General features: G+C 42.4%; 1 protein-coding gene across 7 annotated transcripts in view; it reads right to left on the bottom strand.

The window, feature by feature from the left end:
- Positions 1-6,584: 6,584 nt before the first annotated feature.
- RRF (ribosome recycling factor, chloroplast precursor) overlaps positions 6,585-25,722 on the bottom strand; it is a 51,729-nt gene continuing 32,591 nt past the window's right edge. Inside the window, exons 8-13 of one of the 7 annotated variants that reach the window (XM_087391927.1) lie at positions 17,333-17,374; positions 17,150-17,206; positions 8,143-8,193; positions 7,799-7,855; positions 7,652-7,690; positions 6,585-7,430 (exon numbers count right to left, since the gene is read on the bottom strand). In XM_087391927.1, coding sequence (XP_087248053.1) covers positions 7,673-7,690; positions 7,799-7,855; positions 8,143-8,193; positions 17,150-17,206; positions 17,333-17,374 — 225 coding nt within the window. In that variant the 3' untranslated portion in view covers positions 6,585-7,430; positions 7,652-7,672. Of the gene's footprint in view, positions 7,691-7,798; positions 7,856-8,142; positions 8,194-17,149; positions 17,207-17,332; positions 17,375-25,722 lie in introns of all 7 variants that reach the window. The other 6 variants (XM_087391925.1, XM_087391926.1, XM_087391929.1 and 3 more) reach the window with 6 other exon arrangements.

Here is a 25,722-nt window from a genome sequence, read left to right on the forward strand (position 1 = left end):
GGTCTATTCGAACACTGCCTCCTGTTGGAGTGCCACCACGAGTGGTAGGTTGTTGACCACATACACCTTCTCCAAATGCCTGACATGAGCATCGGGGTCATCGCTTTTCTTCCCTAAAAACTGTGTACTTAACTTGGGCCGCCATCCATCTCCCTCTTACGGGCTGAATGACTAGTCCACCTGTTCTTGATGGCCCTCCCTATCTGAATAGATTGCGTGAGGCTGCTGAAACCGCTGTCAGAGAGGATGATGCACTAGCACCCTGAGTCCATCCAAAGAGACCCGCACACGTGGACCTGAGCGCATACAAGGTGGTGAGTGTGAATGCGAGGATGTCCCCTGGCTACGGTCAGATCCGCTAAGAGGACCCGGAGAGTGGTCGTCTTCATGACCGATCACTCCTCCTCCGACGTATCTGTGTTGATGGTGTCAAGGGATCAGGAGGACCCTACGAACATGTTCGCATGCATGCTTAATGTGAGGACAGCAAGTGCTCCCAAGACCACCAAATGAGGTTGTTCATAGCAATCTCCGTGCTCGCCTGTGGTTCCATCCACATCAGATGGAGCACGTCAACTTTTCGAATGTGACACGTTACTGCTACAATCTCCTCCTGAACCTCTACATGAGTGCGTGGCGATGCTCGCAACCGACCATGCGACGTTCCTCCACAATTGCAACAAGGAGAGGACGACATGAGAATGCAAACACCCTACCATAGATGGGCCATTCGCCAAATCGCGACTTTCCTTGCGTGCGTAGTAAAAATGTGCACCGTGATCGCCAATGTGTAGCGTCACTATACCACGCAAACGACGGAGTATACAAAAATGAATACACAGCGCATCGTCTACTGAAAACACAGAGAACAAGAAAAGAAGAAGATCACCATAACACTATGTAAGACGTATATATCTCATAGCAAGAGCTCATACATCTCTGCGAAGAACAACATACGTACAAGAAAAAGATATTGGTTAGGAACTGTTGAAGAAACGAACCATCAGCCATTGTGACTAACCTACCCACGCACCCCTTGCAGTCACAGCTGCTAACCCACATAGGGTTGCCAACCCGCATGGTATAACACATATTCTATCTTTCAATGCCCATGCATCCTATCAGTTAGGGAACGGGGAATGCTTACCAGTTGGATCATTTTAAAATGTGCCTCCCTCTAGCCAATGGGCTTCCATTATTCATCTCCCATTTTAATGTCCATGGGATACAAGGCAAATTTTTTTTATTTTCTTCACTCTTCTTACACGCCCTGATCTGTAATTACTTATTCCAGTAAGAGTCGAGGTAAATCCCACTCCACTCATATAAAGGGGCAATATAGGAGTGGCATATGGCAAATTCGATTTATTCCTCCTCTATAAGCCATAATTTAGGAGGGTCTCTTTTCATTAATCCCTCGGGGATTATTCCTGAATAAACCATATACGTAAAGTACGTCTTGTCTTCTTGTGCATTTCCATTCTTATTTTAAGCATTCCCCTAAAGGGTTTCTCACAAATATGCATTAAACATAGATTATTGATCTCTAGGGGAGGCAATTCAATGGCTAAGGTCGCCTATTCTTTGTCTAGGGGAGGCAACTCAAATATCTATAATCCGTGTTCTAATAAAGAGCTTCATGTCAAAATCTCTTCCCCTTTCTCTTGGATACTTCCATAGTGCCACAATCTTATATGGTATATCTAGATATACTCTATAAACCCATATCCATATCTCCAATATATCCATAAAGTGTAATCTAAAGTTCTTGGCATGATATGTTACTTACACGTTTTTGTTAACAAATATCAGTTATATATGTCTAATATACACCACTATATAATCTCGTATTCTAAAGTTCTTGGCGTGCTATGCCACTTACACATTTTTGTTAACAAATACAGTTATATATCTAATATGCATCACTATATAATCTCATCAATTCTTATCGTTTGCTCTAAAATAAATGGCACATCCTTATGAATTCAGTCTATACGGTGATAAGGTATTCATCATCTTATTCCTTTGAATATTAGACAGTCCTTTATATAATCTTTAAGAAAGTAATCCGTGCTTTTAAAGGGGGTCAAAGAGAAGGGAAGGGGAAAGGCACAAGATTTTTTGGTCCTTCTTAACCAAGGATGAAAATATGCGGGGTATAATTCAAAGTTCGTGAAGGGTCCATTCCTAGATTCAAGTCCAATAAAAAACACCACTATATCTTCAACCTACAACATCATGCAATATAGTCATGTCTTTTCTCCTATACACTCATATGGACTGATAGGGAGACTTTCCTATGAAATATAAATGCTTGATTGACCCCATCGAGGGGTCAAAGTAATCGAAAGTGTGCACGTGTGCGCATGCGTTGGTGCACGCGTTTGTATGCATTCGTGCATGCGCGTGTGCGTGTGCATGTGTAGTCAAAAAAATCCAATGTATAATGTAGAATAAGAGTGCTATGGACACATGGTGAGGTGACAAGCTTACTCATGTGCCAATCCTTTCATGTGGATGTCCCTTTGTGTGCATTAAATAGGGTGGTTGTACATAGTCTATGTAGATAGAAATTTATAAAGGGAAAGAAGGACAAGTTGGCAAGTACTTTGGGCCAACCCTCCACTTGTCCTCCTAGACACTTTCCATACATAGTAAAACAAGGCAAGTGTCCAAGGAGGTGAATGATCCACTCGACTTAGCGGATTGGATCTTGATTTATGTGAAAAACAAGTCTAAAGGTTGTCGCATCCCATTGAGAGATATTGGGCAAGTATACTGACATGGAAGATACCCTTACCCACTTTGTGCATGTGGGATTCCAATTAATGAGGGAATATTTGGCTAAAAAATTAGGGCTCTTACTTTGTGTTACTTGTACATTTTTAGTCTCAATGCAATAAGCTTTCCTCATCTTTTTCTCATGGGTCTCCTCTCCCTTCCACTCCCTTCTCTCTCCCCCCTCACTTCCTTCCCCATGATGTCTCTCTTTCCCCTCGTACATTCCCCAAGTGTTGAATATCTTCCCTCTTTTGCTTCCCCCTTTCCCTTGTAAGCACATTCTCTTCATTACCTTGCTTATATTGGATGCTCCTTCCTTAGGGTGCTCGTAACATGCCACCATTGTACCCACCAACAAGATTGAAGTGACCCCATGGTCCTCCACAACACATTGCCATGAATATCCCGTTTGAAGAATGATTTACTCTTTATTTTTCTTTGAGTGATGTGGTTTCCATATCTAAGAGTTGTTCCTTATCTAAGAGTTGTAAATTTTTAAGCCATGGAAGCCAATGGATCTATTTAGATGAGGGGCACTACATCTCTTTAAGTTATATACACTCCCACTTCCCATTCCTCTCTTATTGTCTCTCACAACCCCCCCCATCTCTCTCTCTCTCTCTCTCTCTCTCTCTCTCTCTCTCTACCCCCCCCCCCCCAAGCTCCCTCTTGTCGAGCTCCTGCTCTCCAACTCCCTCCCATCTACTCGTCAAGCTCCCAGCAATTCCTCCGCCAAAACACTCAGATGCTCATCAAGCTAATTTTGTTCATCTCGTTACCAGAGTTTTGTCTTAAGTTTCGGTCACTGTTGGGATAAATGGCCCAACCTACAGGTTAGGTCAAGCAAAGGGGCAAGTAGATCTATGCAAGCATGATGGAGCTTCACAAAATGACGTCATTTGCCTTCTCGACACTGGTACGCAAACCATTATACTTAGCCATTGCAACCTTATCGATAGCCATACCCTATGCAAAGACATACAAACAAAGGATTATCTTCGGCCCACATGAGAAAATCTATTATTTGCAAAGAAAGTGTAACCCTCGAGAGGAAAGTACAAGATATGGCGAGCAACAAAAAGCATGAAATTATTGCAGAGGTCATACACAGGTGCAATGCATCTCCATAGACATTGACACTTGTCTCCACGGTTAAGGATATGATCACAAATCAAGTGATCTCAATCAAGCAAGAAATGGCTGTGTCGCTGATTCCAGCAACAAAGTCAATAGAGTAAACCTCTCTATGGAAGTAAAAGAGCAAGAAAATAGAGCATGAAATCACATGACCTTGCGCATCGGGGGATTGAAAAATGGTTGCCTTCATGATGATGAGGAGAAAGACATTCATGACAAAATTATGTCTTGAAAAGGAAATACCACAACTTGAATGTGACAAAAATGATATATGCAATATCAGTCAAAATGGCATAAAAGCACAAGTCTACTTCAGAGGGAAGGTGGCAAGAGCTAAGATCCTCCAACATACACATAGTTGAAGAGTACGAAGCTTTGGATATCTGAGAAGCTCACTCCAATCCAGCTCAAACAAAGAAACAATGAACTCACCAAAGTAAAGGAAGCATCCGAGGCAAGCAAATGGGAGCTTATCGAGATGGGCAAGCATTTTCTCCTTCTCTCCTTACGATGCTCAACAACGTTCCCCTCTCCTCGCGATGCTTGCCAACTTTCGCCTCTCCCTAGTTTTCCTCTTTCCCTCTCCCTCTCATTCCAATCACTCAGTCCTGTCACCCCAAGCTTGGCACAATAACCATTTCCCCCCCCCCTTACCCCCCCAATTCTCTCTGCTGCCCTCACTCATTCTCTCACGCTCTCTCTGTCTACTCCCAACGGGGTACCCCCACCCATTTCTAGCCCACATCTCCTCTCTCATGGCAAAATGACCCATCCCCCTCACCACTCTCTTTCACTCGGCCCCTGACCAACCCATCCCCTCTCACTCTCCCCCTAGATTCTCATTCCGCTCTCTACATCATTATCCAACCCTCTAATGTGCTATCTTTTCAACCCCCTCATAGTTTTCACAACTTAATGTGCCGCCCTGCTGTCTCATACGCAACCCCAAGGGCAAAATAAAAACCACATAGAGAACTTTGCACAAGAAGGTTTGAGGGTACAAAACACGCGGCTAAACCATGAGATTTTACAAGGAAAAGGAACTTTAGTAACACATGGCATAGCCATAAGATGACATGTGGCAAGGCCACTTTTCAACACGCTACATTTTGGGTGCATATGTTTTTTGAAATACCCAATTTTAGTGTAGCCAAATTTTGTTCCGTCTCCCCACAAATTTAAACTTCAACTTTGATTCACCACACATGCTACACTTTAACACACCTTACTACACCATTAGCTTGGTAGTGTATTTGGCACAATGGTAGTTACATCTTATGATAAGATAGCAACAAGAATGCTACAAATATATGGGGTCTCAAAAGTGAATTCTATAGACCTTTTGTAAGAACTACAACATGGCGGTCAACCTTGGTAGTAGGCTATGATCTTCATGAATAACAAAGGCTCATCTTTATTGCAAGTCATCCAGTCTTTAAGGAGAGTTACTTGAGAGTTTAAAATCCTATGTGTACTTAGGTTGCATCCTTAAAAGACCCAAGTTCACCTGGCAAACGGTAGCCCGAGCATAAATGATCAGAGCACATGCATCATTAGTGAGATTGAAGCACAATAGTTTCTGGAAACCCTTCCAACATTTGGAAATTCAATTCCACCTCGATTCTCTAATCAGACAACAAACCCATACATAGGAGCCTATTGGACAAGAGGATGAGTGGTTCGATATGAAAGGCTCCAAATCATGATGCCCTCATGCATGATTCACAACACAAGGTACACAAGCCATGATAGTTATAGAGTTTGCAAAGATATCCCTACACACAAATGTTTCATTTTAGATCATCCACCTACCTTGACTAGGTAGATAAATGCAATCCAAACAATGAGGGTTGCAGGTCCCTCTCATCATCCATGCGATTGGCAATTGACGAGGATGAGCACTATCACTAGATGATTTCACTTTTATGGTATGCCCATTGATCATCTCCCCTCATACTAGTACCTGGATGCCTCCTTACTCCTAACACAACAAGAGATCCATCAACTCATTCGAGGCAAATTATGATAGGTGCACATCCAACAAACATAGGTATCCCCACCAGGGCCACCTTCCACCACATGCCACCGACGTTTCCTTTGACTAACCAATGATGGATTCATTCAGGTACCAATGTCCACATAGATCCATCTCCTACCCACACGACACACTGCCATGGGTAGAACAATCCCGGATTCACAACATTCTAGGGACCTGAAGCTACTCACCCTAAGCAACATGAGGTAGAAATAGAGGAGCATGTAGTGATGAGATGGCCCATACACTACAAGATCCAAGGTAGATACCATTGCTTGTTCCACTAGGGTTTCTAGACATGAGTCAAATCCTTGACTAAACCAAACTAACATTACAATGATCGCTTTGAATCTGAGGTCACCAGGCATCAATCTAGGGCCATGACTATGTAGCAGAACAAGATTGACAATAGCAAGTGATTACATATTTGTTCTTTACATAACGGGGCCAGCTTACCCTCTAAAGACATCAAATCATCAAATCAGCAAGCAGGTCCATGAGCACCTTCCCCATTAAGGGTCCTTCAATGCATTATCAAAATGCGAGGCTATCTGGCAATGCCAACAGCAACAAAAACGAATCTCCAACATATTCTAGACACGTTTAGATTCCCAACAGAACTGCAAACTGGGGCCACAAAAAGATCTAATCTCTTATGCTGGCAGCAATCCCAATACATATTCAATGTATTTCTGAATCCTGTTTCCATTTTAGCAAGCGATTGGACATAGGACCGACAAGCATGTCCCATCCAAGGCATCCTCATCATAGCATCATAGTGCATGTACAGCTCAAAAAGTTGTCTGGGGTATTGCCATCCATCCAATGTTCTCCCTATCCTTGTTTCCATTGGGCTAGATGCTATAGTGCTTTTGGAAATGGGTTTATTTGGGAGGGAATTTGTATGTGAAAGTTATTCTTTGTGTGTATGTATGCAAGCAAGAGCCACGGTATCGTATACCAAAGACAAAGAGCTCACGTACTCAACGAATTGCAACATTGTTTGGATCTGAGCTCTTATCTCTTGTCTTAGTTGTTAGCATGTGTCTAGTTCCTCCAAATTATCTCTCTCCTTTATTGTGCTGGTGCTTTTATGTTGTTGCCATGCTTATGACATTACGTGCACCTGACTTTCCCCTCATACATGCATTGTTCATCTTATGGTCACCCGAATACACTGCTCTCACTCTCATGCACACCACCACAAGAGAACCATGTTTGCTTGTGATGAACCTGGCATCTACAAGATAACATGTGGGGTAATCAGAGGCTAGAATACCTGATCCTCAACAAATGATTGGTGTCAATAGACTTCCATGCATTGACACTAATGCTGGTAATGTATACATCTCTACTGATAGACAGCAATTAGCCTTGATAGACAAGATGATCTACCAATACACAAGACATGTCTAAGGAACTTTCCCAGTATCCAAAAACATCAAACTCTTGGAAATTTCTGAAAACGGCCCTTTTCCTGCAACATGGATGCCTGGGTTAACATGCTGAAAAGCAGCAAATCAGCCTAAGGATGTTCCTTGTGAGGATTATGCTGATGACTTGAATCCAACAATTTGTATTTCAATCCCAAGCTATCACTGTTTATATAGATGATAGTACAGATGATATGGTTGCAGAAACAGGTAACTCGAAAAAGCATGTAAAACGAGCATGCATCGCAAGATGGGAGGATTCAACCTGAGCAGGAAGCCTTTATTTTCAGACAGTGATCAGCTCCTGTAAGGGTTATAAATTCAATATCAAAACTTGCCATTTCCAGATGTTCGGATAATTTAAAAAGGAGGAATTCAAATAGAAATGAAATAGTCACGTATCCAGACATACCTTCTCTTTTTGCTTGAACATACTGTCAATTTTCTTCACATATTCATCAGTTATTTTCTGATGCCATCACCATTCAGAGGGAAAATTAAAAGACATAGGGACAATGATCTATTAGTCAAACTAAACTAGCAACTGTAAAAGAATATAACATATCACCTAAAAACAATACTAATTTCAATATCCACAAGTTTCTATGTATATCCTTAAACGTATGCATTCCATTATTAAGGGCCAACGTCCATCTTATCATTCTCGCTACTATTGGCTGTGTACTTCATGAAGAAATAAGTACATTGAAGACCATAAATTTTATGTTTCAGCCTTATTATTATTTTTTAAAATACCTGCATGGAATTGGACAGATCCTTCACATTATCTTCAGAAAGTTTCTTTTCCTGTCAAATGCATTGACAAGTTGCTCATGAAGAAAAGTCTTAAAAACAAACATTAAATGACTACTATACTTCTAGTTTAAGTCTCAGAACTGCATTTCTTGTAAAGACACAGCATGAACGATCAATGCCTGATTTGATAGATTCAAATGAGCATGCATAATTTATAAATGCAAACTTCTGCAATAGCAGTCTGATTCCAAGAAAGTATGGAATTTCTTCTAAGCCAATCTACATTCTAGATGTAGAGAAGCTAAAGAGAAGCAGGAATGTCAAATTCATAAGATGTTAGTTTGCCCTTTTGACTCTTTCAGCTTGCAATTAGTATAAAGGAAATTCCTGAACAAATATCCTAACATTGTTTGTTACATGTCCTGATCATGATTACCTTTGTCTTAACTATATTGACCTACATTCCCGAGTACATCCAAATGAGCTTGCAGGTTCTTGTTTTTTGCGAAGAATACCACATCATCTGCATAGATAATCATTAGCAAAGTGTACCCTGTAATCCGAACACCTTCCTTGCTGTCCATTCTCATTCACTCTTCCAAATCGTCGATAAAAAGATCGAAAAGTTGAAAGGGGGCAGCCTTGCTTGATGCCTATGTCACTGCTTATTACAGCTTTCCCCACCCATCCACTAGCGCCTGTACTAACTTTGTTAGAACTCCATCTCATCGAGTTTATGTGGCTTCTGTGAGTTCTTGAGGGACTTTAATCTTTCCAATCGTTCCCACAACTTCTTACATGGTACTGTGCAAAGGCTTTCTTGCCATCTATAAGTAGACAACCTCTTTCTCACATTTGGCTCCTTCAGTTGCAGTGCTTATGGCAACAGATGATCAGCTGTCAAGTGTTTGGGAAGAAACCCTGCTTGGAATGGCAACCCTCACTCCTTGTTCCTCTGCCCATTTGCGATTTTTCGCTCTACTACCATATAACTTGCCATTAGGCTACTCACCATGATTGTCCGATAGTTCTTAGCCATCTTGCTATCTCCCCCCTTAAGGATCGGTACAGTCCTATTAAGCTGCCAATCTAATGGGAATGCTTCCTCTAGAGCCATATTCATAATCTTGGTGAGTATTTTCTTTGTCTTCTCGCCTCCCCATGTCAACTTTTCCCCTACTAGCCCTTGTGTGTCTGGAGCTTCCCCATTAGCTAGCTTTTTCAGGCCTTTTCCCATGTCTTCCTCTCTTATATTTCCATTTGTTGCTTTGATAGTATAGGTATGGACGATCTTCTCTTTCAAAGAGGCTTTGACAAACCATATCATGTCTTCCCATTGTGCGTTCTTTTCTTGGGGATTGGGGATTGTTGCCATGCAGTTTCAAAAACTTTTGGGGTTTTGTTTCCGTTCCTCAAATCTCTCATGCTACTTGCTCTTGAGAAACATACTTTTTTTGTTTCTTAACACCTATTTAAGCTCCCCATTAGCTAACTTTTTCAGGCCTTTTCCCATGTCTTCCTCTCTTATATTTCCATTTGTTGCTTTGATAGTATAGTTATGGACGATCTTCTCTTTCAAAGAGGCTTTGACAAACCATATCATGTCTTCCCATTGTGCGTTCTTTTCTTGAGGATTGGGGATTGTTGCCATGCAGTTTCAAAAACTTTTGGGGTTTTGTTTCCGTTCCTCAAAGCTTTCATGCTACTTGCTCTTGAGAAACATACTTTTTTTGTTTCTTAACACCTATTTATGTGTTCGAGCTTTTTCTTGTCAGTTGTGTTTGTTGCTTTCCAGGCTCTATTTGCATCCTTACAATCCTGGTCATCCCTTGCTTTTAGTGAAGCATTTGTTGGCTGTTGACAGCAGCATATATGTTACATATTTGCTCATTTCATGGCATGTAGAAGGCATTTGTCCTTAAGCCATCGCCGCCTCTCTATCCCTTTCATAAATATGAGCTTTTTTGTAGTCCATTCTTAACCTGGGATATGCAACAATTTAATGTTTTTTCACAGCATTACTTGTCCCCATTATGCTAGACATTGCAAACTCAAGAGACTCCTCAATCTTGATGTATTCAATCATGTGCTTTGCATGTGAGTTTGTGATCACATAATCAACTATACTTGATCCTTGAGCTGTCTTGTATGTGTATCCTTCCATGTTTTGAAAATCTGTTGTGCCATTACATCTCTGCAGCCCAAAGCATCCACACAATGTGAGGAGTTGCCTTTCCATATGAGTGATCTCCCCAGCATCATTTGATGTCCTTTTCCAGCCTCTTCTTTCGTCATTATCCTCTTCCACTTCATCAAGATCTCTTCCGTTGTTATGATGGCATTCTAACGTAACCCTCACCCTCTCATGTGGTTTTCACATTCCATATTGATGTTTTTATGAAACATTGAATTTCTGAGATTGTGTTCCCCTCATGCTCCCATGTCTCCAAAATTATAAGTATGTCTGTCTCAGCTATTTCCTCTTCCACTGCAATGACCTTATCCACGGTCCAACTTCCTATGTTCTACACTTTGATCCTAAGGGTCTCGAGTCCCTATGTTGGCTTCCCTACCCCCTTACTTTTTTCTGTAATGACATCCTTTCCATCTTTCATGTCTTGCATTATGTGCATTGAGTAAAAATGTTCCATGGAAGCCTATGTAGTCTTTGGCAGATTGATGTGGGGAAAAGTGAGAGAAAAAGAGAGACCGGTTACCGGGCATATAAAAAGCCCCAGATCCGACAAGCCCTCCATTTTGGTGAACTTCCCTTAATGATGGACTCCCGCAATCCAAGTTACCAGTGGAGCCTCGTGGACAGTGGGTGTATTTTTTCCCTTTTTCTTTTCTCTTTTAATTTTTAATTATTTTTATTATGCTTTTTTTTTTTTTTTTTGGGGGGGGGGGGGATTTGCATTGTAACATATGAGGGGGATGAGAGCACAACTATGCCATTTTTGCTTTTCTGATTTTTTCAAGCACCTTGAGCTTTTGGGCAGGCTCCTCGAAAGATCTTCATTAATCCATATGGAGTGTCCCTTAAGGTGGTGCTTGTGGTTAATCACTTTGAGGCGAGATTGCATCTCGTGAAACTGATTTCCACATCATGCACTAACATAGGATTGACATAGTCTTGGGTAATAAATTGATCTATATGTCAGGTCATATCTTGCAAAGAAACATCTTCACCTTGGGTCGCTCTACATGTTCTACTAAAAAAGAAAGACGAGTCTTTACATTTATGTATAGACTATCAAGCCCTAAATATAGTTACATGAAAAAATTAAGGTCTAGTTGCCACGCATTGATGAGCTCTTTGATCAGTTACAAAGAGCTACGTATTCTAGTAAGATTGATCTATGTTTTGGGTATCATCTAAGAAAGAATGCATCTTGATCATGTACCCAAACTGGGTTTAGAACTCGAAGAATCATCATTAGATTAATGTCATTTGCATTAATAAATGTGCCAACTACATTTTTGAGCCTGATGGATATTGTACTTAGATCTTATTGGGGTAAGCTTGTAGTAGTTTTTCTAGATGATATACGTACTGTTACCATAATTAGAAAAGTACACATAGCTAATAAGCATATTTGGGACAATGGGAATTTGGATTGCAAGCACATGTACATGCGCCTTAAACTCATGTCCATCTACCAATGTTAAGGGCTCTTCGTCCATCCCTCAAGTTTCTACTCCTCTCCAGTCAAATAAGGTGCAGCAGTTGAAGAATTAAAAAGAATGGAGGCGAGATCAACCACAGGGAAAGAAGTTGATCTCACCAACTTCTTCTACTACTTTGTCAAACCTGTTCCAGGCTCTTTCAGTGCAGGATATACTTATGCCTGAATCTCTGTCACCTTCTTTAAATATTTGATCTCCTTCTAATGTTGATGGGATGTTGGCCCGTGTCCTCTCCTACCCAGACCAGCGATGCTTGGCTGGTTTCATTCATGAGATGCTCAGACACCGTGATAGGATACTCCAAGCATGGAGACAAGAGCAGCCTTCTCCCTCGATTGATACCTCTCAGAGCTCTGTCACAGAGTTCTTTCAGCCAGATCACATAGACCCCCTCGAGGCGAGACCTCGACATGACCGTGACCCGGAGCCTGTGGCCCGACAGCTTAGACACACTTGGGGGCATCCCCTCCTTGTTTAGGGTCGGAGCCCGACCAACACGGGTCACAGTGGCCTTGGTTAGACGCAAAGCTATGACCAAGAGACGTACCAAGACTGCACCCTTGAGGGGGCGACATCGTTCTATTGCTGACCTCATGCCTCCACTCCCACAACCTCATCCATCCTGATGTCTTGTTGCTAACGATGATGATGATGATGATGGTTATGATGATGCCGACGATGATGCTGAGATTGATATATATATAGTCGGGATATGACTATGTTGTACTTAGGACTTAGTACTGCCATTTTGCATTTTTTTGCATTCTGCATTGATGTGGATGCTCGTTTAGTAGCTCCACTACCACAGCTCATTGTATCAGGTTTTTCACAGTCTCATAGACCCATCGGTCTTCCGAAGACTTTAATAAACTTTCTTTCTTTCTTTCTTTCTGTCACCTTCTTTAAATATTTGATCTCCTTCTAATGTTGATGCGTCTTCTCGACAACCCTCTTCAGTTCAGCAGTCTCCCTTGGTTGGAGTTGAGCATCAGCTAGCCTATCCAGTTGTTGAGTCTCCATCTCTTGAGCTGTAGTTTTCTGGTGCAGCAGGGGATTACAATGGAGGATATTGTTTTTATGTCACCATTTGGAGGTGTGTAACTCCATATATTCCTCCTTTCCCTTTACATTTCTTGTTATTTCCATATCCTGTCTCTTCTAGACAGGTGTTGCTTTTGTACTTTTTTCTTTTGTACTTAATGGTGGGTTTTTACCCAAAAAAGTGTGTAGAGTGGGGTTGCATTACAGGTTTATTTGGTGCATTATTTCTACCTTGCTGCTGCAACCTTTTCAGCATGTTCCTCGCTATTTCCCACTTCCCTTTATTAGATTGGAAATTTGATCGGGAGCTTCTAGGTTACTCTTTCTTTTCTTTTGCGGATCTTTCTACCAAGAAGGTTTATCATATATTGCTTCCACGGCCCTGGATCCAAGTCCACCGAAATAGTTTTTAGCATCTTAAAAAGTCTCTTTCTAGGTGGAAGGTTTCTCTTTGGCGCATCTGGAGCTGTAAGCTGCCTCTCAAGCAGCAGGTTTTCTTATGGCGCTGCATGGTACGGGCTTTCCTAGCGGGGTTTTTACTAGCTAGCATACGTATTGCTTCTTCCGCATGCCATACGTGTTACCTCTACTTTGGACCTGTCCTCTTGCTCATGATTATCTCTTCATACTGACGATAAGTCTTTGTGCTCGTTTTCCTGGGATTTCATTTGGCACGCAATCCTAGTTGTTTGGTAGACATGCTGCTATGCCGGACTATTTTTTGCTTCTTCTCATGGTGTCTCTATTGGGCTCTCGAGTCGTTGTAGCATGCTCATGCCATTCAACTCTGTGAGCACTCTTTAGTAGATGTTTTTCCCTATTTCCGATCGAATTCGTATCGATCTCTCCACAATGCTCATTCTGGAGACCTTCCTCTGGCTCAATTAGAAGTGTTCTATTATTGCTTCTAGTTTTGACTACTAGCTGTCTACTTTGGACAGCGTGCAAATCAACTAGCAAACATTAGTTGGCTTCTTCACAAAGAGAGAGAGTTTTCTTGCCTACATTGAGCAGTTTGATGCAAACAGCTGGATACTTGGGATGCTAGATTGGGATTGGCATCTCACTAAAGGAGCGAGTGGCCTCATCCCTAGAGTGTGCACAATAAGCTTTTATAGTGGAGCTCACCTCAGCTCTTGTCGTGATCCATGTCATGTTGGTTGCACCTTGTACATTGCTAATGCCAATGCCTACATAGAGGATCATGGAGCAACTTTGGCAATAGGTTCTTTTATGGGTCATATCGGATGGCACCACTATCACACTATGGCCCAAATAGCTTTGCAAACTTTGATTCTTACTCAAACTAACGCGGCACTAATTATCGTCAATCCAAAGATGCAAACAAGAGCAATCTTAGTAATTTATTGTACTCAGCCTCATTCCAAATGGAGAGCCTTGGAAGCTTCTATAATAGCATGGTCTCCTCAAGAACACCCCTAGCCCTCACACATGGATATTCTTTGAGGCCTCCCTTACTAGGAAGGGCTAGGAGCTTAACAAGATTGTTAAGGAACTTTCGTACAAGTACCACTCAATCCAACCCATAGTGCAAAGAGGGAGATGGAGAGGCAGCTACTCATTTGGCACCTCAAGGTCCAAGACTCGGAGTGCCATCCTAGAGGCCCGTGAGTGCATCCGTTGGGCACCACAGGACAACGGCCCAACCACATTCTTGGGGTCTTGGAATAAGCTAGCACAACTGCCAAAACAGCACACTTGTGAGATGTTCGGTGACAGATAGTAGAGATTGAAGCAACCGTCCCCAAAACTTGCTATGTGATCACAAATTAGGATTCATCAACGCAACATTGGCATGGATATCCTCTTAGTGTCAAATACTCCTTCCGGGCACAGTGGTGGACCCCTTCTCTGTTCTATGGTGTAGGGGTTGAGGGATACTTTGGTTGGATCCCCTTGTCCTGCACCAAGGCATTACCAAGGACCACTCTCTTGCTATGGTACCTTGGCAAAGAATCAAAATGGTTAGACGATAACGCAAGACATGGACTATCCATCACCAGCTAAGCTGCAATCGCCATACTCCACGGCGATTCTAACATTGATAAGGCTATCCTTTGAGAACGATAAGGCAAGAGATGGACTATCAACCCACCAATAGTTAAGCTGCAATGACCATGCTCCATGGCAATTATAACAATGAGAAGGCTATCCTCTGGGAGTTGCAATAGGTCCCTAGAGAGAGATTCTAGCCCAGTGGACCCCCAAATCTAAGCTAGAATACACCATCCACAATGGTAGGCATTTTCTAGATAGTGGCATCTTCGTGGACCCCTTTTGCTAAAGAGAAATTGGCTCCAACAACAAGCCTACTCCCTCAAATTTGGACACAATTGTGATCTAGCCACCAACAATGAAAGATCTTCCATTCCTAGCTAGTTGCATATGGAGGCCTCCCAATTGGCCCATGGCTTGGAAAGATGGAGAAATGGCACATGTCATTATTGCACAACAAGGGTTCAAAAGTCCACCCAACACTAATTACGGCACAACTTCATGGCCGAGGACATTTAGTGGGGAACACTATTTCACGATGGAATGCACACATCCTTGGTAGCTGAGAACATCTAGTGGTGCACACTATTTCACAATGGAATGCACACATCCAGGGTATGCTCTTCAGTTGACGAAAAGCCTAAAGGCAAGATCCCCTCCCTGCTGGATGACATCTAGGAGACAATAACTAGCATTGCACCCTAGCTTATATGGGTTGCAAAGGTGAGCCTCATGATGGGAGGACAGCAAACTCGTGTGATGGGAAGCTTTTGAAGCCACCCTAATCAATGTCTAGCCGGACATCATTTATACGTTGTGCTCAATTCGGGAGCAAGGTAATGAGAGAGCATCCTACGTTTTTGCAACACTTGTCCTACAAGTACTTCCTACCTTCATATGGATCGAGGAATCCATGCATGTATAGTCATCCACACTAGTGGTGGTGCTTGCTTCGGGGTTGCTTTAGGATGTGAGCTGAAACCCTGAGAAGCACGCTGCAAACTGCCGGTCACTCCTGGTCTCGGGGAGGACCAATAGGAGCTATTTTTACATCCCCTTTTTACAGATTTTTCACATACAGAAGGGTCTCATAAAAGGGGGTATTCATAGATTGAATAGAAAGAGGGTGTGTTTTATTCACAATAAATTTATAGATAAGAGGTTTTACAAATAGCCCTTGAACGCACATTATGTATAGGGTTTATACATAGTGACCCTTGAGAGCTCCTGGTCAGTGCCCTTGAGGACAGCTGACCCTTTCGTGGATTTCAGAGCATAACTATTATCTTGGGTGGGGAAAATTATGTTTTTTTTAAGCATAACATAGAAGGTTCTTTTATCTTGGGTGGGAAAAAATAGTCCACTTGAATTATTCTTACTAATTCTACAAGCAAATAGCAAAGCTAGGATTGTGGTGGGGAAAGAATAGTGGCACACACTCTTCTCTAGCAAGGCACTAGATGCACTTTATGTGCGTCCATGGAATTAACAGAAGGTTGCAACATAAAGGACAACCAGGGGTAAAAAGGACACCACTAAAAAGTTCCCTAAGCTAGGTGCAAGCCCGTAACAAAGAGACCATGAGTTCCAAACCCCAATGAGACCATTCCCAACTCCCCTGAAATGCGATACCTGCTAGTCAACATGATCAGTAACTTGGAGTTGGAAAGCAGGCTCCAAGAGCCCCAACATGAACACAATCTGAAATCGTGTCACCTGTCACACCTTAAAGTGCACGAAACAGATTGTGCCCAGTGCCCGACAAACTATGTCTTTCTATTTATTAGGGACTCACAATGAATTTTGGGGATGCCTTAACACTAAACACGGTAACCAGGCTTTGATGGTTCAGAAACGTTTTGGTTATTTGTCATCGTCAGCACACCCTTATACACACCAATGGATCACTAACCTTGTTAGTATACCAAACATCATCATGGTGATAGTCATATGATCACTGTCACATTATTAACAATTGTCTTAAATTGACTTTTATCAAAATTCTTTCCATAAAATTTCAAGGATGAACAAAAGACAAGATTGCAGATTTTATATTTCCCCCAAAAAAAAAAAGATAGCTAAATTCAGTCAATCAATCATTTGCAGCTAGAATTAAGGCATACTTCTTAATATGATTATAATTTGTTATGAGTAGCTCAACTAGAAGAGCACTCAGTCATAGCTTGTGTCCCCTGCACACACATTCAAAAGAAGGCTAAATTTCAGAGAAAGCAATAACAAAACTGAGTACAAATAGGAATACCTTCTCCAACTTCTCATAGGATCTTATTGCATCTCTTCGAACATTGCGGATCGCAACCTAAGGAATGGAGAGGTAGCAGTTAGAGACAAAGGCATACGTACTGCACCTCTATCTCTGAGAGAAAATGTTCATTTTTTTAAAAACGAGCTGTCCTGAATAACAGCACCAAAGTACTTTACTCACCTTGCCCTCCTCAGAAAGCTTAGACACAAGCTTCAAAAGATCCTACATCCCAAAACCACAAAGCCTTAATCAACCTTCTAGAGTGCGGCTTGAGTGTCAAGGCAGAACTGAAGAGACTGCATATGCATTCCGAGTAATAATACACAGCAAACCATTCAACAAATGCACATGCAACTGCCTCCAGGGAAAGGGTCACATATATCATCTTTATGAAAATATTGCCCACAAAAGGTATGATTCAGCTATACAGACGGGACACAATTTTTTTTTTGGGTGGAATCCATTGAAGATTATATTACTAGAATCGGTCCCAAAAGCTGGGACCTCCAGTTACAAGCATCAGAAGACACACACACACACATCTTTAACAATAGCATATGCACTTAAAGAAAACAGAAACAGGGAGGCCTGCTAGACTGCAGCGCCCTCCACAAAATTGCACAGGTAGGAAAAGATGCACACAATGGACTCACTGCAGACTGAAATGCCAATCCCGGCTTGAAAGAAAGCATACAACTGAAAATGCAGCAACTGCATTGTAAACACACAATGAACCCAAATATAGCAAACCCTAACTGAGGAGGTGTGGAGGTGAGGAGAAGCTTCCGGGAACCTTCTCACAGATATCCACCACACCCCCCCCCTCCCCCCCCCCCCCCCCCGCCCCAAAAATCCTCCTTACCCCCTCTCAATGTCCACACTCTAGACTATTGCTTTTGGTCTAATGTTGAGAAGCTGTTGAGAATCAATTATTGTTTGTGCCTGGGTCTCCTAGATCTTTAATCTCTGAGATCTTCATAGAGCGTCTTTACGATTCTGGATCCTCAACAGAAGCACTTGACTCCCCAAGATCTGTACATACCCTCTAGGAAGTCTCTCTTTCCTATATGGGGGTGTCGGTTGCTTTGATGCCAAAAACACAGACCAAATCGGTTTCTGAAAAAAAGATCAGAAACAACACCGGTGACTTGCAATCTTCTCCTCCCAACCTTGCTTTGCAATGCTTTCTTATGATTCGAGTAATTTTCCACCTTTCAATTCGCATGATTATCCTACAAAGCCCCCAATCTCCCTAGATCGGCCTAGAATGCCACATGTCCACTTTTCAAAGCCTTCCTTAGATGCCCCCTTTACCCCTACTCGGGATACCTTTTTACTCACTTGCCCCTAGGCATAATTTACCAGTAGGAGCACCTAGGCATGTGACCTTCAGACCCGCCTAGTCATACAAATCACCCTCATCGATGACCTTGACATTAAATCCCTTTGACCATATACGTAAAGCGCAATACTGATTATTACAGTTGTCAGTCCTCTAAAGGAAAAATGTCAACTCCCCCTTACAATGTCATGTTACCTCAGCTTGAGCATAACATTTCTTCCTAGGATGGCTCCAAACTTGAGAAACCTCGACCTCCTCTGCTGGTCCTCTCTCTCCCTCTCTCTCTCTCTCTCTCATACACACTTTTTTTTTTGGTAATATCCAGTGCATATATTTATATGATCATAAATTTACAAGATGGGAGGTCTCCAAAATGGAGAGTATCCCAAAGATCAGAAACATAAAAAGAAAAGCTCTATGCAAGAAGCATCCATATCACCCTCATGGCAGGCATCATACAAGGATTGTCGCAATGATGCTCGGAAAGATTCATATGACTTTTGAATCTGCCGACCCAGGTATGCCAAATTATGCTCGCTCCAGATTGTCCAAAGAGCCCAATATCGCATCCAAGAGAGAAATAGTGAGTATTGAGACAAAGACTTCATAAATCTGCCAAAGAGCCAGAAATGTTTCCCAAATGTGTGACTTGGGAAACGGATCCGAAGATAATCTGAAATTTTGCTAAGGAGGATCTTAGTACACGGGCAGTGCCAAAACAAATGAATAACAGTCTCTGAAGGAGCCTGACATCTTAGACATGTGGATGGTGCAATGCGACGTTTCGCAAGTGTGACCCCCACTGACAATGTACCAGTCATACATCTCCAAAGAAAAAGTCTTTGTTTCAATGGCATTTTACTCTTCCATAACATCCTGAGATTCTTCCGCCACCATGAGAGGGGCTTCCTTATATGCCATAAAGAATTAGCATATTGTTGAATCCATGGAGCAGGCTGAAGGAGCCTATAGGCTTTGATGGAGGTTAAGGCAAGAAGAGGAACAGGATGAGTGCATGTAGCAGAGGGTTGCAATTGCCAATCCGTAAGCCTATCTGTGTCAGCCACAGGATGAACAGGTAGAAAAGGATGTAATAAATCAGCAATTTTCTTCCATATAGAACTATGATGCATTCCCAATGCATAGGAGGCAGTGGCCTGAGGAAAGGATAAGACATATCCCTGATCATCTATCACATCATGTATGTATCTAATTCCCAATTTCATGAGATTGTATGCCCGAACGGGTTCTTGCAAAGCAAGCGGAATGTCAAAAATGGCACTCCAATGAATACTTTCTTTCCTCATTGAGTTTGTCCCCGAGCAATTATTAGGATTCCATTTGACCTTAGAAAGGACTTGTTTCTAGTCAAGTATCAGAGCAGTAGAGAAAGGACAGCCAGGTATCTTACCTACAAATCTACCAATGACAACCTCCCAATGATCAGTAGTCCAATGACCATAAGCACAAGTCCTCATGTTGACACACATGGATGCTAGCATACGAGTCCATGGCTGCTGTTGGCAGAAAAAAGTATGCAGCATAGTCGCCTTCCTTGCAAGCACATGATATCTTATATTGAGGACATTAAGTCCACCATGCATCTTAGGAGAGCACACCATTTCCATCTTCATCAGTCTCAATGCTTTGACAGCAGTTTTTGTCCTCCATAACATCTCCATAGCTTGAGACATAAAGGCTGAAATATCCTTGGAGGACCAATGTATCAAAGGCAAATAGAACTGAACATAGGACATTACAATTGATTGTACTATTCTGAGCCTGACATGAAGAGGCCAAGTAGAGATCTTCCAGTATTCCAGTTTATGTTGAAGTCTTTGGAAGATCCATTTTTGCTGCTGCTTCCTGGTGATATGCCATCCGATGGGATATCCCAAATGCCTGACTACATCTTTGGAATGCACCACCTGACCAGGCCAAAGAATAGAATGCCAATCACATTGTTTCAGGGGAAGTAATTTAGATTTGTCAAAATTGACATGCAATCCCGCTGCCAAACCATACAATGAAAGAGTGGTCATAAGCATGTGAACTTCCCGGGAAGAGTTCTGTGGCATAAAGAAGGAATCATCAGCATATGCTTGTGCCAAAAAAGATGCAGCCCCAGGGATTTTAAGACCAGTCATCTGTCCTGTGTTTGTAAGATGATCAAGATACATCAAAAGAGGATGAGCCGCAATGGCATAGAAGAGAGCACTAAGAGGGCAGCCCTGTCTAACTGATCGACCCAATGTCCATGACCGAGACAAATGACCCCCAAGAATGCACTGAGAAGTAGAGTCAGAATAAAGCCAGTAAACTGCATTTGCTATCTTGGGACCAAAGCCTAAATTTGTCATGATTTGTGAGATAAAATCCCATTGAACGATATCAAATGCCTTAGCAATATCCACCTGCAATATAAGGACATCTTGATGCGAATACTTAGCATATTCAATTGCAGTCAAGGCATTGGAAATGTTATCATGGATTTGTCTTCGCGGCACAAATCCATGATGATGAGGATGAAACACACACACACACACACACACATACACACATAGGATAGACAGGCCTTCCTCGCATGTAGGATGGATGAGATCATCAGATACAGGCTGAGAGAGCCGACATGGTGCTACCGAGAGAGGGATGTAGAGACCACACGCGAGACAGAGAGTGCCCATAGCACATTCTATTGAGGTCCGACCTATCACAACTTTTCTTAGGGGAGACCAACAAAGACGAGGGGTCACTCTGGATATAGCCCAAAGAGTTCAGAGATCGAGGAGACCGTGCCCCCCGCCACAATGCGAGACAGCGAGATAGACGCAGATACGAGATATTTTCACAGGTCACCAGAGAGCCATCCTATGCTGGGATTCGGTTTCTGAGTCCCAGCTCTGAGATTGACTTGATTTTGTTTGTACTTGACTGATTGATTATGCTTTTGCTAGCATAGATTAGTACTCAGCAAGGGCCCTAGAGCACCCTTTGCTCCAACCCACTGAGGCTTGTATGAATTTGCTTTTTTGGCACTTTGTCCCATAGGCCCACGAGGCCTCCTACGGACGTTAATACATCTTTCTTTCTCTTCTTGGTGGTTGGACAGTAGAGCTGATCTCCCTATTGTATCCAATGAAGATAGACACTTGACTTTTTTGACATCAACCCTTGTTCTTCTTTGATCTAGAACATGCACATAGCATTTAGACAGAGCTTTTAAATGTTTGATAGATGGATTTTAACTTCAGTAGGCTTCATGTGGAGTCTTTCCTTTTATTGTCTTTGTCAAACTCGTTAAGTACACTGTAGTATGTACTCCTCCTGCCCAAAAACATATGTGAAGTTTTTTGCCGTCCAACATTGGCCTCGCCTTTTCCATTATGTATTTATTGTTGAATTTTGCTCCCTATTTTGAGATGGAGGTAAGTGTTGTAGTAAGCCAAGGCTTGACAAGAATTCTCCTTCCCTATCTGTCCTCATTGCTTTTAACTTCTTTCCAGTTTCATTTTTCACAATTGCTAGCCAGACTTTGAATTTATCAAATGTGTCAAACCTTTTCTTAAGAAAATATACCCAAATTTTTCATTAGAATCATCTATTAAGGCTATAAATGATCTTTGTACCTCCAAGTGATGGTGTAGATTTGTCTCAACATTTTCCTTGAATGTGGATTCCTTGGAAAATGGGTGCCTTTGCCCATCATGCATGTAACAAAAGGAAATCAAACCTTCATTCCACCAGATCCATCTCTCACATAGACTCATAGGTATACAAGGATACATCTCCACCCAGCCAATATGACCCTCATTGAACTCCCTCATGTCCACAATGTATTCTACAGTCATCGCCTTGACCCTAGACCTCTCCACACTCGGCATCTTGTCAACTATCATCCACTTATGCCCTTGCCTTATGTGCCCACTAGGTCCTCTATTTTAAGGTCTTTGTATTGAACTTTTGGTCAATACTAGACCCTAGGCACTTGACCATTGTAACATTATAAGCATTAGCCTGCATATAGGAAACCCTGGGGATGTCTACTCCTCTTGTATTCCAAACCAAGGTCTCAATAACCAGCCTTTGACCATTCTCTGTTAGAATCATTATCATATTCTAGGCAGTGGTCAATGTATTAGGGGCACTTTTCCCTCTTTGAGGTTTTTCCCCCCTAACCACAGTCTAATCCCTACTACAGTTAGTGGATAAGATAGGGTTTTGTCACTTAGACAAAACCCCCCACTTCTCTTTTGTACTCACTTCATTTCAGTCCACTATTCAATACACTTATGTTCAGCTCACTGTCTCTCTCACTCTTGCTCTTCTTTTGTTCACCTTTGGTATCAGAGCAAGACAAGCTCTTGGACCAGCTCCTCCTGCCCAAGCTCTCGGACTAGCTCCCATCTTCACCTCCCAAGCTCTCGACGCCACGCAGCTCCAGCTCCAACTTCGAGGTACCGTACTGTTCGTACATCGTACAGTCACCTGCAAGCTGTAATTCCGTACAACTGCGCGCTCAGCTCACACGTGCGTCGTACCCGTTAGCTTGCCGTATAGTTGCACCGCCGTACTACTGTACAGGTTTCGATCCGCATACCGTATACAAGCTCACCGTACTATCGCACGTGCGAACTAGTTACCAACTGCATCTGCATTGCCGTATTCCGTACACCCATCGTCAGAACTACCAGCCATACTTGCACGTACAACCAAGCGCTGCCGTCCGTACTGTGCACGGATTTTCGTACAACATCGCCGCATCTGTCCGTGCCAATGTCCATACACCAGTACGGATTCCGTACTACTGTGCAAGCATCGTACAATCTGTCCGTCCGTACGGACTGACAATTCCAACCATACGAGTATCTACAGCTTCCATCCGTATGACCTGCAGCTCACATTTGGTCTTTAGATCTGTTGCATCAAGCCATTGTTTGGCTGTGGGTTGAAGAAGGCATTTCTGTGTAGCAGGTGTTAAGCACATTTGGGGCTTTGACAGCCAAATTGAAAATTTGAGGTTTTTTGCAGAAGACTTGAAATTTGAGTGACATTTGCTCAATTTCACCCCAAAATTTGGGGCTTTTGGTTGTGAACTGCAATTTCAAGCATTTTTAGGAATTTCAGCTAAATTGCCCTCTTTTGGATGCAATTTCAGGCATTTTTGGGGGTTGGGGCTTTTGGCATTCAGATGCAATTTGGCGACTGAAAGACCATTTGGGAGGTTTGCAAGCAGTTTTGGACTCAATGTGAGTCAATTTGCAGACTTTTGCCACTTTTTGCAGATTTTTGGGCATTTGCAGAGCATTGTGATGCATTTCGAGCCTTTGATAGGCTGTGACAATATTTGTCACTAAGGGTAGATTTTCTTTGGCAGATTTTGGTTGTGCATTTTGCATCTTAGGAAGGGATTTTACTTGTTCAGTTTGCTGTGTTTTTTAGTTTATCTAGCAAAAATGGCTCAGAACAACCCCAATGAGGTGTTTGGAGTCCTCACACAGGAGGATAAGTTGGATGGCACCAACTACTCCTTGTGGAGTTTGATGGTTCGCAACATCTTGGTTGGCAGACATCTTTGGGATTATGTCAATCAAGGCCAGATTCTGTGGCTACACCTGTCACTCCTACAACTGGAGGTAGGGGTAGAGGTCAAAATGCAGCACAAGTAATTGGAGCTGCTCCTCCAGTGGCTCCCATAGCAGAGCAGAAAAGATGGGATTCTAGGGATACACAAGCTCTATCAGTGATTTCTCTTTTTGTCAAGAGGTTCATTATTCCTCACATTCGGTCATGCAAGACCTCAAAGGCAGCTTGGGAGATATTAGAGAGTATGTTTGGCGCAAGAAATGCTGCCAGAGTTTCCTTCCTGAAGAGAGAGCTTTCTCATATGCATATGGATGAGGGAGATTCCATGAATACTCACCTCACAAAGCTTCAGGATTTGAGGGAGCAGTTGCTGAATATTGATAAAGTTATTCCGGATTCAGAGATGATTACCACCACTCTAAATTCCCTTCCCGAGTCCTATCTTGATTTCCACACCTCCCGGAATTTGTCATTGAGGGGGGGCAGCAATCCTCTCTTTTCACGAGTTGGTAGTAGGACTTATGTTGCAGGAAGAGCGGACACGAAGAAATATGGCAACACGGGCTGGCGAGCATGCCATACTTTCTAAGTTTAAGCCCAAGGGAAAAGGGCAGCAAAAGCAACATGCCAATCAGCCCGCACCTCAGCATAGAGCTAATTCACGACAGCCCTCTTATAAGACTAAGGGTGATGCAGATAAGCCTATAAAGAAGGGCATTTATCACTACTACAAGAAGCCAGGTCATTATATTGGTGAGTGCAAGAAGCGCATAGCTAAAGAAAAGAAAAGGGATTCAAGTATGGCTGTGTCAGATGCATCAGCTCCTCATGCACATGATAAGGGAGATGTTACAGCCAACTTTGTCGAAGAGCACTATTCCTTTTTGTCTTGCATTTCAGATTCTTCAGTGGGAATTCAGATGCTACAGCCACTATTGAGGATGATCCTTATGCTTTCTTGACTTGCAGTTATGATCCTTCAAAGGATGCATGCTCTCTCAATGTCAATGAGACACTGAATACTTGGTATTTTGATAGTGGTGCTTCCAAGCACATCACTTCGAAGAAGAGCCTTTTTGCATCTCTGCATCCTCCACCTACTAAAAAGAAGGTGACTTGTGCAAATAATTCTTCATATTCAGTGTGTGGAGTGGGGGACATCATCCTTACATCCATTGATGGCACAGATTTCAGAATTTCGGATGTTCTTTATGTGCTAGGTATAAAGAAGAATTTGCTTTCAGTATCCTCTCTCAATAGAGAAGGATTTCAGGTTATATTCGATGATGCTAAATGTGCAATCAGAGACAAAGAGAATGATAATGCTTTGATGTTGTCTAGCACTTTGTATCGGGGTCTTTTTCAGCTTGACATATATGAAAAGAGATCCAATCTTGCACTTTCAGTGAGCACTCCCACTGTTGCGATGCAGAATGCGGAGTTATGGCATGCCAAGTATGGGCACATGAGCTATAGCAGCTTAATGACACTTCAGAAGCATGCTGTGGTTGATGCATTGCCTCCTTTGGAGTCACCTCCTCCTCATGCATGTGAAGGTTGCATAGTTGGCAAGATGCATAGATTTCCTTTTAAGAAGGATGGTGCAGTGAGAGCTACACGTAAATTACAGCTCATTCACAGTGAT

Source organism: Dipteris shenzhenensis, chromosome 20, assembly GCF_047967505.1.
Source record: "Dipteris shenzhenensis isolate YYH24624 ecotype China chromosome 20, Dip_SZ_1.0, whole genome shotgun sequence".
Classification (NCBI taxonomy): domain Eukaryota; kingdom Viridiplantae; phylum Streptophyta; class Polypodiopsida; order Gleicheniales; family Dipteridaceae; genus Dipteris; species Dipteris shenzhenensis.